This window comes from Cryptococcus depauperatus, chromosome 7 (genome assembly GCF_001720195.1).
Source record: "Cryptococcus depauperatus CBS 7841 chromosome 7, complete sequence".
Lineage (NCBI taxonomy): Eukaryota > Fungi > Basidiomycota > Tremellomycetes > Tremellales > Cryptococcaceae > Cryptococcus > Cryptococcus depauperatus.
The window spans coordinates 1026357-1039816 of NC_089474.1; the positions used below are offsets into that span (position 1 = coordinate 1026357).

At 44.6% G+C, this 13460-nt stretch overlaps 5 protein-coding genes across 5 annotated transcripts; 4 read left to right on the top strand and 1 right to left on the bottom strand.

Annotated features, from left to right (window-relative positions):
• Positions 1 to 27: 27 nt before the first annotated feature.
• Positions 28 to 1660, top strand: L203_105738 (uncharacterized protein; the record flags this gene model as incomplete). The annotated part of the gene is made up of 3 exons (XM_066215105.1): positions 28 to 321; positions 376 to 465; positions 530 to 1660. 3 exons carry the CDS (start codon positions 28 to 30, stop codon positions 1658 to 1660), a joined length of 1515 nt encoding a protein of 504 aa, XP_066071202.1.
• An 867-nt stretch (positions 1661 to 2527) lies between these two features.
• Positions 2528 to 3511, top strand: L203_105739 (uncharacterized protein; the record flags this gene model as incomplete). The annotated part of the gene is made up of 8 exons (XM_066215106.1): positions 2528 to 2542; positions 2605 to 2695; positions 2751 to 2762; positions 2820 to 2876; positions 2936 to 3008; positions 3061 to 3170; positions 3221 to 3315; positions 3386 to 3511. The coding sequence occupies 8 exons, from the start codon at positions 2528 to 2530 to the stop codon at positions 3509 to 3511; spliced, it is 579 nt and encodes a 192-aa protein (XP_066071203.1).
• Positions 3512 to 3731: 220 nt separating this feature from the next.
• On the bottom strand, positions 3732 to 7000 carry L203_105740 (potassium/sodium efflux P-type ATPase, fungal-type; the record flags this gene model as incomplete). Its single annotated transcript, XM_066215107.1, has 6 exons — positions 3732 to 4133; positions 4185 to 5498; positions 5548 to 5768; positions 5824 to 6529; positions 6578 to 6822; positions 6880 to 7000. The coding sequence occupies 6 exons, from the start codon at positions 6998 to 7000 to the stop codon at positions 3732 to 3734; spliced, it is 3009 nt and encodes a 1002-aa protein (XP_066071204.1).
• Positions 7001 to 10521: 3521 nt separating this feature from the next.
• Positions 10522 to 11056, top strand: L203_105741 (uncharacterized protein; the record flags this gene model as incomplete). Its single annotated transcript, XM_066215108.1, has 3 exons — positions 10522 to 10568; positions 10640 to 10748; positions 10970 to 11056. 3 exons carry the CDS (start codon positions 10522 to 10524, stop codon positions 11054 to 11056), a joined length of 243 nt encoding a protein of 80 aa, XP_066071205.1.
• A 562-nt stretch (positions 11057 to 11618) lies between these two features.
• On the top strand, positions 11619 to 13240 carry L203_105742 (uncharacterized protein; the record flags this gene model as incomplete). The annotated part of the gene is made up of 4 exons (XM_066215109.1): positions 11619 to 11789; positions 11842 to 12353; positions 12402 to 12802; positions 12849 to 13240. The coding sequence occupies 4 exons, from the start codon at positions 11619 to 11621 to the stop codon at positions 13238 to 13240; spliced, it is 1476 nt and encodes a 491-aa protein (XP_066071206.1).
• Between the last annotated feature and the right edge of the window lie 220 nt (positions 13241 to 13460).

The following is a 13460-nucleotide window of genomic DNA, read 5'->3' on the forward strand; positions in this document are numbered from 1 at the left end:
CCATTTGGGACTTTGGTATAAAGCAGGATGCAATCTGCTTTGCCACCCGCTTCATCACATACCAAACACCCACATGATATCTCTCTTCAGCAATCACTCGTCGCTGCAAGAGAAGTCCGCCTTACAGACCAAGACGACATGATGGAGACGTCTCGAGACGCGACGCCATCCTCGCCATCCATGTCTGCCTCGGCTAGGAGCGCAAGCGCGAGTGCTTCATCGTCGAAATCTACTCCCGATGGGCCAACAGAGAGGGAAGCAAAGCATGTTGGTGATGAAGCTGCAGTTGAAAAGTTGCTGCGGAAAGTGAATCTCGAAAAGGTGGGCTAAGAAGCGGAATGACAAGTAGGTTTAATGGTGCTGAGAGTGCTGTAGAAAATGCATCAACTACAGCAGAGACTCGAGTTGGCCTCGGTTAAAGCTACCAATGGGTGGGCCTACATGCCAATCAAGGATATAGAGCATGTGAGTCTTGTGACTCGTTTTTTCATTCGTGACGTGACTTACGGGATCGCTTCGCCTGTGATAGAAATTACCATCCACTCCTTTACGGTCTCGCAGAGCGCATCTCAGCGTACAAACGACTTCTCCTCTGGGCAGCCATCAAGCTCCTCTTCCTCCATCTATACCATACGAGCCGCCTTCACCCTCTCGACCATGGCAGCTGACAGATGTACTGTGGCAGCCTCTTCCGCCACCTTCTCGTGGAAATTACTCTATTTCGCCTTCCAGTCCATTGAAACGTGCTAGAACAGATGAACGCTCTGAACACTCAAGGCCTTTGGAAAGCGGAAGATCTTATCCTCTCATTTTGGCTAGTCCAAACGATCGAGCTACATCTGGTAGAAGCCACCGTAGAGCTTCTACCTCTATTTCTGGCCAAACGCTTGATCGACGTATATTGAGTGGTCCCTCGTCGCCATTACAACCTAAATTTGAGAACAGACGAGGCAAGAAGCGTTCACACTCGCATTCTGTCCATTACAGAATGCCGTATCAAGAGACGACTAGTCAAGATATGGATGCTGCCAAGGCTTTGACGTTTATGTTGGGTGGAGGTTCAGAAGACGGTGGTAGCATGTCGCGTCACCATTCCCCGTCTCTATTGCCATCTGTTGAAACAGAAATGCTTCCCGTACCAGATGCTTTTACATCTGCTCCCATGTCTCCTTCTCAGAGTGCCCGGCAACCCGGTCAACATCACAGTCTTCCACGGTCTAATCTTCGAGCTCAGAGTTCACATGCTCGGTCCCGTTTTCCATCAAATTCCGAACGTCCCGCCAAAGATGAAAGGCCAGAAGAAGACAATACTGCAGCAGAATTGATGATGTTTCTAGCTCACTCCCCTTCACCGCTCAAATCTGGTGTAAAACCAGCTACAGAAGAAACTGCCCAGTCTCCAACGAGACAGACTTTTGGGGTGGCGTCCCGAGTTTTGTTTACCGATGACGATCAGACCAAACCCTCTCCAGCTTGTTTGGATACTTTGTCGTCATCCACTTCAGTGCCACCTACTGGAAGCAACACCCTCCCATCTTTGTCACATATAAAAACGCGCTCGAAAACGAATTTATACCCACAATCAAACCTTGCCCTTGCACCTCCTATCACGCCAGATAATGATGAGCTGTCGAGCACGCTTGTCGAGAATCGGGTGTAGTGATTTGAAACATGTCTTTCTGAATACACTTTGAATTGTTGTACCGAATTGGAAATCTTGGGAACGGATAGAATAACTCTGGACTTTTTTGTAATCTTGCCGTGCTAATGTCTGGGAAAGGAAGCAGAAGTGATAGATACGAGTCGAGTGAAATTGACATTACAAATCTTGTACAATATTTGGATGTCAACTGGATCAAATCCAGATAGACGCGAGCTGGAGCAGTAGTTGATTTTGTGGAAGTTATCATGTATGCGAAACCGCGTAGAGGGATGCATGTTGTTCTTGTCTATTGACTTTGTTGGTATACCTATCATCTTGGCCGAATTGTTCAAGACAGTCAAACGGTTGAAAAGCGAGAAACCGTCGCTCAAAACCAAAAGATAACAGAGGAGTGTACAACAAGGCCGCCATACTGCAAGTTGTCACGACCCATTACCATATGTTGTATCAGGATTCATAGTTTGGATGAGGGTTGGATTTCTACCACTTTGAAACTCGAGTAGCATTTTCTTGTTTCACAGCTACTGATGATTCCCTGCATGCCATTCTCATCTTCTTTTCTTTTTTCTCTCTATTGAACGGAAATTGTTTTAACTTTTCAAACAGTTGTAATGCTGAACATATTTTTATAAATAAAAATAAAAATAAATAAAAACAAACAATCTTTGTAACAAATCAACAATACACAAATGCACGGACCTTCCGCCACTTTTAAACTTGAGTGACTTTAGAAATTTGACTGGTGATGACAAGTTCAAAAGTAAAGCTCTTTGAGCAAATCTCTTTTGGCATTTCATTTATACATTGTACCGCTGACAATATCGTTACAAGCAGAACTGAGCGATATACAGATACTTGTCGCCCATGAGGGTCTTTCAGGTGCGTCTCTTGACGTATCCATAGATACAGAGCAGATTGTACTGATCCTGGTAATGGAAAAGTGTGCAGTGATGGGCTCGGGAGGAGTAGGCAAGTCAGCAGTGACGGTGAGGTTCATCAATGGCTCGTATTTGGAGTGGTATGACCCTACCAGTGAGTGAACGACTTGTCATGTATATAGAGCGCTGGCTGATCTCTTTTGTGCCAGTCGAAGATTCTTGTAGGTTTTGGAAATCCAGCAGGATGGATGGTGTGGTCGGCTGAAGCGATGGAACAGATAGAAAACAATTCTTGGTGGATGGCCAGCCCTGTCTTTTGGAGATTTTGGATACAGGTAAGGGCTGTTGGGATGGCAGAAAACATTGTTCTTTCGGCTCACTGACAACTATTTAGCTGGTATCGATCAATATCTGACCCTCAACGACCTCTTCATACGAGAATCAGAAGGCTTTGTGTTGGTGTTTTCGTAGGCGTCCAACATCACGGAGCACTGCACCTTTGCTTATCGCATCACTTAGGATAACCCAAAGAGATACGTTTGAAGAGATTGCCAGAACTAGAGAAAACATTGGTCGTATAAAATTGCCTTATTCAATGAGCGAAAGACTATCTATGGTCATTGTCGGTAGTAAGTGTTGTTGTTGCTCATGTAGATAAAGTGTTGACGACAGCCGCAAGACAAGTGCGATCTGACAGAAGAACGGCAAGTGCAAACTGTAGAGGGAGAAAGACTGGCAGAAAGGTGGGGCTGCAAATATTTTGAGACATCAGCTGTAAGTGATACATCCTGGACAACAAAGCAAGATCTGAGACTGGAATGGTGTTGACCTGTTAATTTCTCAGCGGACATCAACAAATATTATCCCTGTATTCTCAGAAATTGTTCGGCAAATGAGAAGGAATAGTCCACCCAAAGAGCTTTCAAGAGTTCGTAGAAGTAGGAGACCCAAGAAATGTGTCATCTTGTAAGGCGCTGGTCGCTAAATTTCAAAGCATCAAATATCATCTGCTTCGTCCTATACTTGTAGTGTATTTTCCTGAGATGTTCCATGATTCATAAGCTAGTCTGTTACTCATGACTTTTGTTGCAAGTCCCCAAAGCTCATGCATAAATGAATATTTTAGTCACAAGGCTGATTGCTATACCATGACAAAGTGATTGCTCTCACAAAAACAAATGTGTCTCTATTCACTCCGTCTTCTCCTTCACCACCTCATCTTTCTTAGCCATTCCCAGCGAGATGAATTTCAACACCTCATCAATGATAATGACTGGGAAAGATATTATCAATACCGCAATCCATTCTTCCTTGTTGAGTGCTGTAATTCTGAACATACTCCTGAAGAAGGGCACATATAGAATCATAAAATGGAGTGCCATACTAAGTAATATACTTCCGACGAGGTAAATGTTAGACCATATAGGTAGGACAAAGAGCGATTCGTTTTCAGATAACGAGTTGCAAGCGTTGAACATCTCAATGACGACAAGTATAGACAGAGAGACAGTGGTTGCACGCTGAGCTGGCAAATCAGTAAACATTGAACAGTCCAAATGAGAGAATGTAGATGAGCATCGATGGAAATGGGTCTACAACGAAAGCATGAGTATGTTAATCTATACCGTCACCATCCAACTCACAAGTTCATGGAAAGTAATTTGTGGACCGCCAGAATAAAAGATGAACCACCAGGCATACCCAAACACCGTTGCACAACCAACATAGGTTCCAATGACCAGATATCTGAAGAAGAGCCATCCACCTACCAGCGGCTCTTTACCAGACCTAGGAGGAGTTTTCATGATTTGATGGTCAGGTGGGTTAAATCCAAGAGCAGTCGCTGGCAACCCGTCGGTAATGAGATTGACCCAAAGGAGTTGAACTGGGATAAGGGCTTCGGGCATACCAAGCAGTACGGTCAGGAAAATAGAGACAACTTCACCAATGTTGGAGGAGATGAGATATCGGATGAATTGCTTTGTATTATTGTAGATGGCCCTACCCTCTTCTACAGCCTTCTCAATAGTGGCAAAATTGTCATTTGCTAATACCATGTCGGCGGCTAGTTTGGCAACATCTGTACCAGTACCCATGGCAATGCCGATGTCTGCCTTTTTGAGCGCAGGAGCATCATTGACACCGTCACCAGTCATGGCAACAATGAGTCCAAGGCTTTGGAGTAAATCAACTAGCTGAGATTTGTGATTGGGCTCAGTACGCGAAAAAAGACTGGCCCTTTGAACAGCAATGAGCTTCTCCTCATGACTGAGAATATCGAGTTCTTTCCCGGTATAGCTCTTGCCAGTCAAATCCTCGCCTTTTTCGAAAATTCCAATGTCACGACAGATTGTTTCAGCAGTGTTTTTGTTGTCGCCTGTGATGACGATCGTCCTAATCCCAGCAGACTTGCATTTGGCGATAGCGTCACGTACTTCAGGTCTGGGAGGATCAAGCATGCCGACAAGGCCGACAAAAGTCATATCCTTCTCAAACTGCACATAATCTTCAGAACGGTCTGTCTTGTAATGGGCAACATTGTCATCGGACTCATCAACGTAAGCCAAAGCCAATGTTCGAAGGCCTTTGGAGCCATACTCTAACTGCTTTTGAGTGAGTTTGTGTCGCAATTCGGGTGTGAGAGGCTGAACACCATTGGGAAGAAGTACTGTCGTACATCGCTCGAGGACAGTCTCTGGGGCGCCTTTGACAAGAAGTGAGGTGCCAGCAGCAGACTGTGCAAGGACAGACATGGACTTTCGGTCACGTGAGAATTCGAATGTGAGAAGACGTTTGTAGATTGTGTCGTAGTAATCATTGACAGCAGTGGCCCGAGAGGCGGGGTCAAGAGCAAGAAGTCCAGCATTCAGAGCATCATTGTCAGAACCAAGCTTCTCAACAAGCACTTTTAGAGCTGCTTCCGTGGGTTCTCCGACATTGTTATAGGTCTCACTTTCCTAGATATACATGGTCAGCTTCGACTGGTGATGGTGATTGATAGCTTACGGCGTTGTAGGCAATCCTGGAATCATTACAGATGGCACAGATTTGAACAAGCTTCCTAACAACAGGCCCCAGCAGTGCAAGCTTGTCGACAGGTTGTCGGTTGAGGTTGGTAATTGATCCTTCTGGTGCAAAAGTCGTCCCCCCAACCTGATACTCAGAAAAGCCAGAGACATCACACGTTACAAAATGAGAAACACTCATTTGATTGGTAGTTAGAGTACCTAAAGCGATAGATGAGCAATTATTGACTTCACATACACTTGTGGATTGACTGACCGGTTTTGTCAGAGCATATCACATTGGTGCAACCTAAAGTCTCCACACTCGGCAAGTTTCGCACAATTGCTCCTCGTTTAGCCATTTTCTTGGTACCTAAAGCCAAGCATGCAGTAATCACCGCTGCGAGACCCTCAGGAATAGCTGCCACAGCCAAAGCAACTGCAATCTTGAGATAATAGATCGCTCCTTTGAGCCAACCATGATGACTTGGATCGCCAAAGTGTCTGATGTTAATAAGCCAAACAAGTATACAAATGACAGAGATAACTTTGGCAAGCTGGTCTCCAAAGTCATCGAGTTTCCGCTTGAGAGGGGTTTTTTCTTCATGATCACTATCATTGGAGATACTGGAATGAATGGCGCCAATGGCCGTTTGTCTGCCTGTTAGGACAACAACAGCTTTGGCAGCACCGTTGACGACAATGGTACCAGAAAAAAGGATATTGACTTTGTCCTGATTGACGGCAGTGTCATCTTTGACGACATCTTCCGTTTTCCCGACAGACATTGATTCACCTGTAAGCATAGCCTGATCCACTCGGAAAGAAGAGGACGAGAAGGACAAGATTCTACAATCGGCGGGGATGCGATCTCCAACATGGATAGAGACAATGTCGCCTGGAACCAATTGCACTGCAGGAATACGAGAAAGACGGCCGTCTCGTAAAACAAGGGCTTCGTCAGGAGAGTACTCTTTAAGTGCCTATGCATATTATAAGCGCAGGCTTGAAAGTCCACAAAAGTTACTTACATCTATAGCCTTTTCAGCGTTTGTTTCCTGGACAACACCAACAGTTGCATTGGCTATCAGAATGAGGAGGATAACCAAAGGCTCTACAAAAGCAGTCATCCATGATCCACCTGGTTGTTCTGCATCTTCAAATATGGCAAGAACAAACGAAACAACGGCAGAACCGAGTAGAATCATAACCAGCTGGTCCTGAAACTGGGCAATGATGAGCTTGAAAAGACTTGTTGGTACAGATTCGGGCAGGGCTAAGCAAATTGAATAAGTACTACCACTTCGAATCGTTCATTGTTAATATGGCTCACCATTTTCTCCATAAATTTCTCTATTTTCTCTAATCTGTTTCTCTGAGAGTCCCGTCTCCGGATTTGTGTCAAAATGACTCAAGACATCTTCTGGCGTATATGTCCATGCGTTGTTCAGCATGGCGGATGATGAGTAAGCTGTCTTGAAAGTACCCGAATACCAATCTGTTGTGTAAGTAGGATGAACAAGTAAAATCTATGCCACAAAGTCTTTATAAACAAGGGCTCTTCCAAGGTGGTTTACAGTCTTGATCAGAATAAACAGAAAAGAAATAATTAAAGAAGAGAAAAAGAAAATTAGAAACAAAGGAAAAGTGTAGATGGCAGCCTCCACCAAGGTTCCACGTCGAAAGAAGGATGCGCACCCGTGGGAAAGTCATAAAAGTCGGTCGCGGAAGTGGAGGCATTGCTTATCAACCATGAGCTTTGATAATAATAAAAATACACGTCATCGAGTAAAGATTGTTATATCCTTCTGCACTTTTCTTGTATTTATTGTTCAACTTTCTTCCTATACTTACCTAATCCCGTGTTCCAGTTCATTTTCACTCTCATCTCTTAACGAACAATCTGACCTGTTGGGAGTGGTATGTATGCAGCGAGTGCCGATGGACATATCGTTCTGGAGGACGCATAGTATTGGCCATATGCAGTATGGGAATCGTGATTGCAAAAGATGAGGAGAAGTTAAAGGCAGAGATTCTTTGCTGATTTTAGCGGTTGGTTCTCAAGTATGGTTATGCTCTTGGTGGACTGGATATTGCATGGCATGCGACGGTCTCAGGGATCATTGGGTTATGACTTCCGTCTTGCCTGTTGATGTTGAATATTTTCTATTTCATGGCTGACATCTAGTTCTTCATATCCTGATTTAAAACTTTTCGTCACTAATACCGAAACCGTGAGCTCAATGGGGGTGCCATCCAGGCGCCACAGGTTTCTGACTTCGGCCCTCTCTGATAGACATAGATCATCTACCAAGCGAGATTCAAAAATTAGAAAGGTGAAAAGATGTTTTGCTTACTTTCAATATCTTAATAGCGAAACAGTTGAAATGGTACGGTGGCTAATTCTTTAGAAAGAAGAATAATTACCCTCATTTGACTTTTGGCTTATCCGCTATCTTCTCGAAAGAACCCAGTTTCACTGGGCTCATACCTCGTTTGTCTGGCCAATCCGTAATCGGCCACTCGCCATCTGCTACTCTTTCTATTCAAACTTCTTCCAGCCTGGTTGGGTAGATCTGTACTGCCTAGTCACTGACCTTCACGGAAGATTGATCTTTGGGCGAGACACTGGGAGACGTGAATGGTTGCTATTAGCTTTGCCGGAATCTGGCTTGATCAGATGAACTCCTAACCTATAAAGACGTTGGATTTCTCAAATTCTTACAATAGTCTTATTTACATCAAGACACTCCACCACTATCAATCAAAGGTATCTGGGGATTAGACACTGCAATCTTCCTACTATTGGGGTACGTCTCATTCACAATGAGTTTGACATGACCAAAGATCTGACAACTGATTTTCCAGCAGCTCCAGATACTTTCAATGGATAAAGAACCATCACCTGTCAGTCGTGCCAGCCTACACACTTATCAATGCAACAGGAGCCATAGTAATATCAGTTCTTACTCTTATTGGAACTTTCTATCTGCTGATTCTTTGGCGACAAAACTGAGCCAAGTTATGGACGAGGTTATTGATAAGATAGTTAGTGATCTTTGCCTTAGGTGCGTATTTTTGTTATATTTCTGGCAGAGTCGAAGAGTAGTGACAAGTGCAACAGTTTAGCTCTTTTGCTGCCATACGCTCTAGATCTCGTCCACTAGACTTCAAAAACTGGAGCAAGAGGTTGCTGACATATTTTCTCTTTCTTATTGTTATCTTCTAATGCCGCTGATTTGCGACCGAACTGACTTTTATGCAGATTACACAAGAGTATATCCTTGTGACAATTTTCCTCACTCAGCACTTGTGGACGCTACTCATGGCTGTCGCCACTTTTTCTTTCTTTTGACGACAAAATGGTTTAGCAGTGGAGAGTAAAGTACTCAAGTAAACGGTATAGCAACGTTGTTCTTTGAGACGTATTCTTGGGCTTTTGGATCAATTATAGGGATAATGTCAGTTATCCACTCATCCGGTACGTTTTTGTATATTTCCAACCATGGATTTACCTACATTAACCCTCTATTGGACTCAACCGAGATCTTTATCAGTTCATTTCTCGTTCCTATGTCTTTATCGTTGTCATCAATCTCTACTCGCGTCTCTACACATTCTTTCGTCGACCAGACACAATCCAATCGTCTTGTTATGCTGTGTCAGCATGTTCCGAAACTGCTGAAGAAAGAGGATGAAAGACATTGAAATTAATAGCAAGGTTGGATGATGAGCCTTGCTGACGCTGATGGCATCTTAAACGCTCCATGAGAGGCTTTAGATTTTATACGATTAGGCGATACAAACCTCTTAACTGATGGTGCACCTATTAGTCTCACCATGGCTATATATTCGTATGAGCCAATCGTATCTACTAGCATTATCCTTTCCTTGCCTCATTCACCAAGTAATTACAGTGTGAAAGACAATTGTGTCGAGAGCCCTTGCGAATCCGACTCCTCTCCTTCAATACATCTCAGCTCTAATCCACACTCTTCACCTCTAGATACCTAGATCACTCCTGCACTCCAATATATCTACGATCAGCGACTAAACTCGGAAAGGAAAACAAGCGAAACTAGTATCAAATTCGCTGTTCCAATTGTTACTTCAAGCACACACCCTTTGGCTACAGTCATGTCCTCGATATCGGGGCCGGACATAATGAGCAGAAAGGCAAAACAACTGAGTAATCAAGTTGAGGCAGATGACGAAGGGAAGGAGACTTTGAAAGAGTTTTTTTGCACAGTGTCAGGCAATGACAGTCGGGAATGGATTGGAAACCTCAAGTGCTGGGAATAGCAAGTAGTAGAGATCGGTGTCTTCATACTTCAACAGACAAGCCAGTCTGTTGATATTGTATTTTCTATATCACTCGTACGATTTCTATATATGATATAACGCATGGTAGCTCCAATCTAGTGCTAGTTGTCGTGTTTTATTGGAAGGTGCTGTTGGTGGGTTTGATAGATGCTTCAGTATGTGTAGGTTTCATCGTAATTCATCTTTCTGCAAATCAAAATGTGTCTGCTGGAAGGCTGACATCTACAGGGAATCGCTGACATTATTGTGAGGCGAAAAGTCAGAAGAGAAATGTCAGAGTATCTCCAGCCATGACCCGCCGACATAGGCAAGGTGTAGTGGTGAGCTATATCAGTAATCGTTGTTGGATGATATTTTGACTTGTCGATTCGTGGTATACAAGCAGACTTGGACGATACTCAACTTCAACTGTCAGCTTCCCATTATCAGAGCAAACTGCAAATATTTATTGGTAGCACAGCAAATTCCCAGATGAGTCAAAGATGATGGCTACGAATGTTGTGAACGCTGGTAAACTGGGCCTACTCAGCCAAGGATAGCCTCTCCTATACTTGGTCAAGCGACAAGTCCAAAGCCCATATCAAACATACACCAACTCCTCTCTCCTCCTCGTACAATGTAACTATCAAAATCAATTCAACATATTCCAAGAATGGCTCCACCAAATTCAATTTCGCAAGATAATCTCTCAACCCCATGGTCCGTGCTATCTTATCTTTTCGTACCTGACGCGTTACCACTGATCGCTATCTTATCTTTTGTCCATGTAGGATACGCCCATTTGACTTTATCATACATTTTTCCATGTCAACCCAATTACAGACCTTCCCACTACAAGTTGGATCATCCTTTGCTTCCACAAGGTCAAATCCACCCCATGTAAGTGCGTATTCTGTAAGAGGCCCAGCATTTTTGCCATAATCTTGGAATCATGACATGGAATATAGGCAATAAATAATAATGCAACTCCGATTGCATTACTGTGACATTTTGGTTCAGAGCATGGGTTTTGATTATTGCTATTTTTCATGACAATTATGGGACAGAGCGGCAAGGAGAGGCCACCAAGTTGACAAACGCTGACAGCGTTGCTCATCTAGCCGCTACAAACCACCACCCACAGCAAGCTCGCTGTGGGCAAGTCCTCGATCTTCCGTCTCAGCTTGCTAGTATGGCCCACCATCTGATGGGCAAGCAATACACCATATATTGTATCAAGACTTGTGGCATGGCCGCTCTGTTCACAAGGGTACAGCCAGCATTATGGGGGTAAATTGGGCTTTGGTATTGTTGCAGAAGGTGCTGCTCTGTTGGCAGGCAAACTTTCTAGTGCCGTTGGCCGTCACTCACACTTTTGTCCTTTTGGTTTCTCGCATAAACAACGTTAATTTTTCACAGCATCGCTCTGGTCATGGTACAAGCCTTTTCCCGTCCATAACTTTCCTATTCTCGGGCAGCGATATGCTAGGAGGTTTTGGCGACGGACACCATGACGGCTTGGATGATTCAGGAAGAAGGCGATACATATAAACAGTTCTATGCACAAATCCATCTTTGTATGAATGGCCAAACAAGTTGAATCAGAAAAAATAAAAATAAAAATGATGTTTATTTATGCCAACTTTTATCCTTTTTAATCCCATTTTAGCCCTTAGTTTAAAGGTCACCATACTTTTGATCCCAGCAAAAGGCGAAAATTCAACCCGTCCAACAAATGGATTCCTTCTTTTCCTTTTCAACTCTACTACAATGGTCGTCCGCGACGCTTCAGACGCTGAGCAAGAGGATAGTGTCAAGGACAGCACTGCAAACTCAGTCGTGGATGCGAGTGCTGGAGCGGCAGTGCATGCAGACATGGACGCCTCCGTCAACAGCACTAGTACAGACTCCGCCAACGGGTACCATCCGTTAAAGGTCACCGTAAGTTCGCGTAGATAGATTGGCATGGGATGCTGATGGGTCGCCTCGACAGCTTCGTCCAAATATCAGTCATCTTATCGATGGGTCGTCCGGGAGTCTTTCGACGTCGTCTCCACCGGCCTCATCACAAAGGAGCAAGAGCAAGCATGCCATGGCTGATCGTGCTCAGTATTCCTCGTCCGAGGATGATGACAGCGCTCACACGTCTCCTCCAAGAAAGAAGAAGAAGGTTTCTACATCGACCCGGTCGACACCGACCAAAGGGACAAGGGTCACTCTCAAGGTTGCTCACTTATCACCGAGCGCACCCAAAAATGCTGGTCAAGTCCGCAAGAATTATGAGTGGCTTCAGCTATCCGAGGCTGGGGCATCGCATCATGGTCCACCAGAGCGACGGGTTGGCTCCATTGCAGACACGAATGGGCATGTGCCGAGTACTGCGGAAGAGGCGATAAGCGGGCTCTTGGATCTAGCCATGGACCGGGAGGGTGGAGTGGAAAAGCTCAAGGGTTCAAGAAAAAAGGCTGACGCCCCTAGTCGAGCTTGGAAAAAGAATGTCAAAAAGTGAGATATACATCTTGGGTGATCCAGCAGCTGATTGGTGTTGAAAAGTAAAACGACAGCAAGCTTACCGCTGAAGGATGAAGCCGATACAACGCCAACCAATACGCCAGGGCTTTCTGCCGTAGGCACAAGTCGGGAACCCAGTCCGGCTCCTCTTTCGTCACCTCAGCTCCACTCGACTTTGCATCCGGCGCTCTCACCTGTGGCCTCACCTCCCTTCTTGCTCGCCGACTCGACGCAACTTGGCTTCCCCGTCTTTTCTCGTCCTATCATCACACCCAAGATTAGTGTTGGCAATTTTCCCAAAGTGACGAATTATTTCGCACCTGTTAATGGAGGTGATACGGGCCCTTTTCCCAGAAGAGAGAGAACGAGGAGGTGGACCTGGCAGGAGCGGTCTATAATCGGTGTGGGTGGTGGCGCGCTGAGGATCAAAATTTGGTCTAGAGGTGTGTTGTCGATTTTTACGACGTTCCCAAGCTGACACTTTTTTAGGTCCGACTTCAGAACTTGAACGCGCCATGCAAAAAGAAGCAGGTTCACAATCCATTCAACGTCAACCGAAGCAAAAGGGCATCACTGCTACTGGTACACCGTCAACACCCCAGCATCAAACAGAGTCTTCTCACTTTGAGACGTCTAATCTTGCTGCAGCACCTTTGAGTGCAGATCGATTCTTGGTTCCTGCGCCGTCATTTGATAATGCTAGTCCAACCCCTGGAGATGATGAGAGCGAGGCTGGGAGTGAAGACACTGTTTCTGTTGGCAACTCCCCTGTGGGAGGTAAGAAGACAACTCCCAAGGGACTAGGCAAGAAGAAGGGAAAGACACCGAAAAGTAAATTGGCTCAAGAGATTGTCATGGACGAAGTCGAGGAAAGGCCTTGAGTCAACAGAACGCCTAAACGTACACTAGTTTTCTTGACCAAGTTTGATTATTTTGTAATGTCTTGTCTAGATTCTAACATTGATAATGATGGTAATGCATAATTGTACAAACAATCCTATGTGAAAGCAAATGCAAATGGATAACATCAAATCATGGGTACATATTATACTTGTATTTAATCATCAAATGGTTCCTATCGTTTCAAGATTGATGGACATC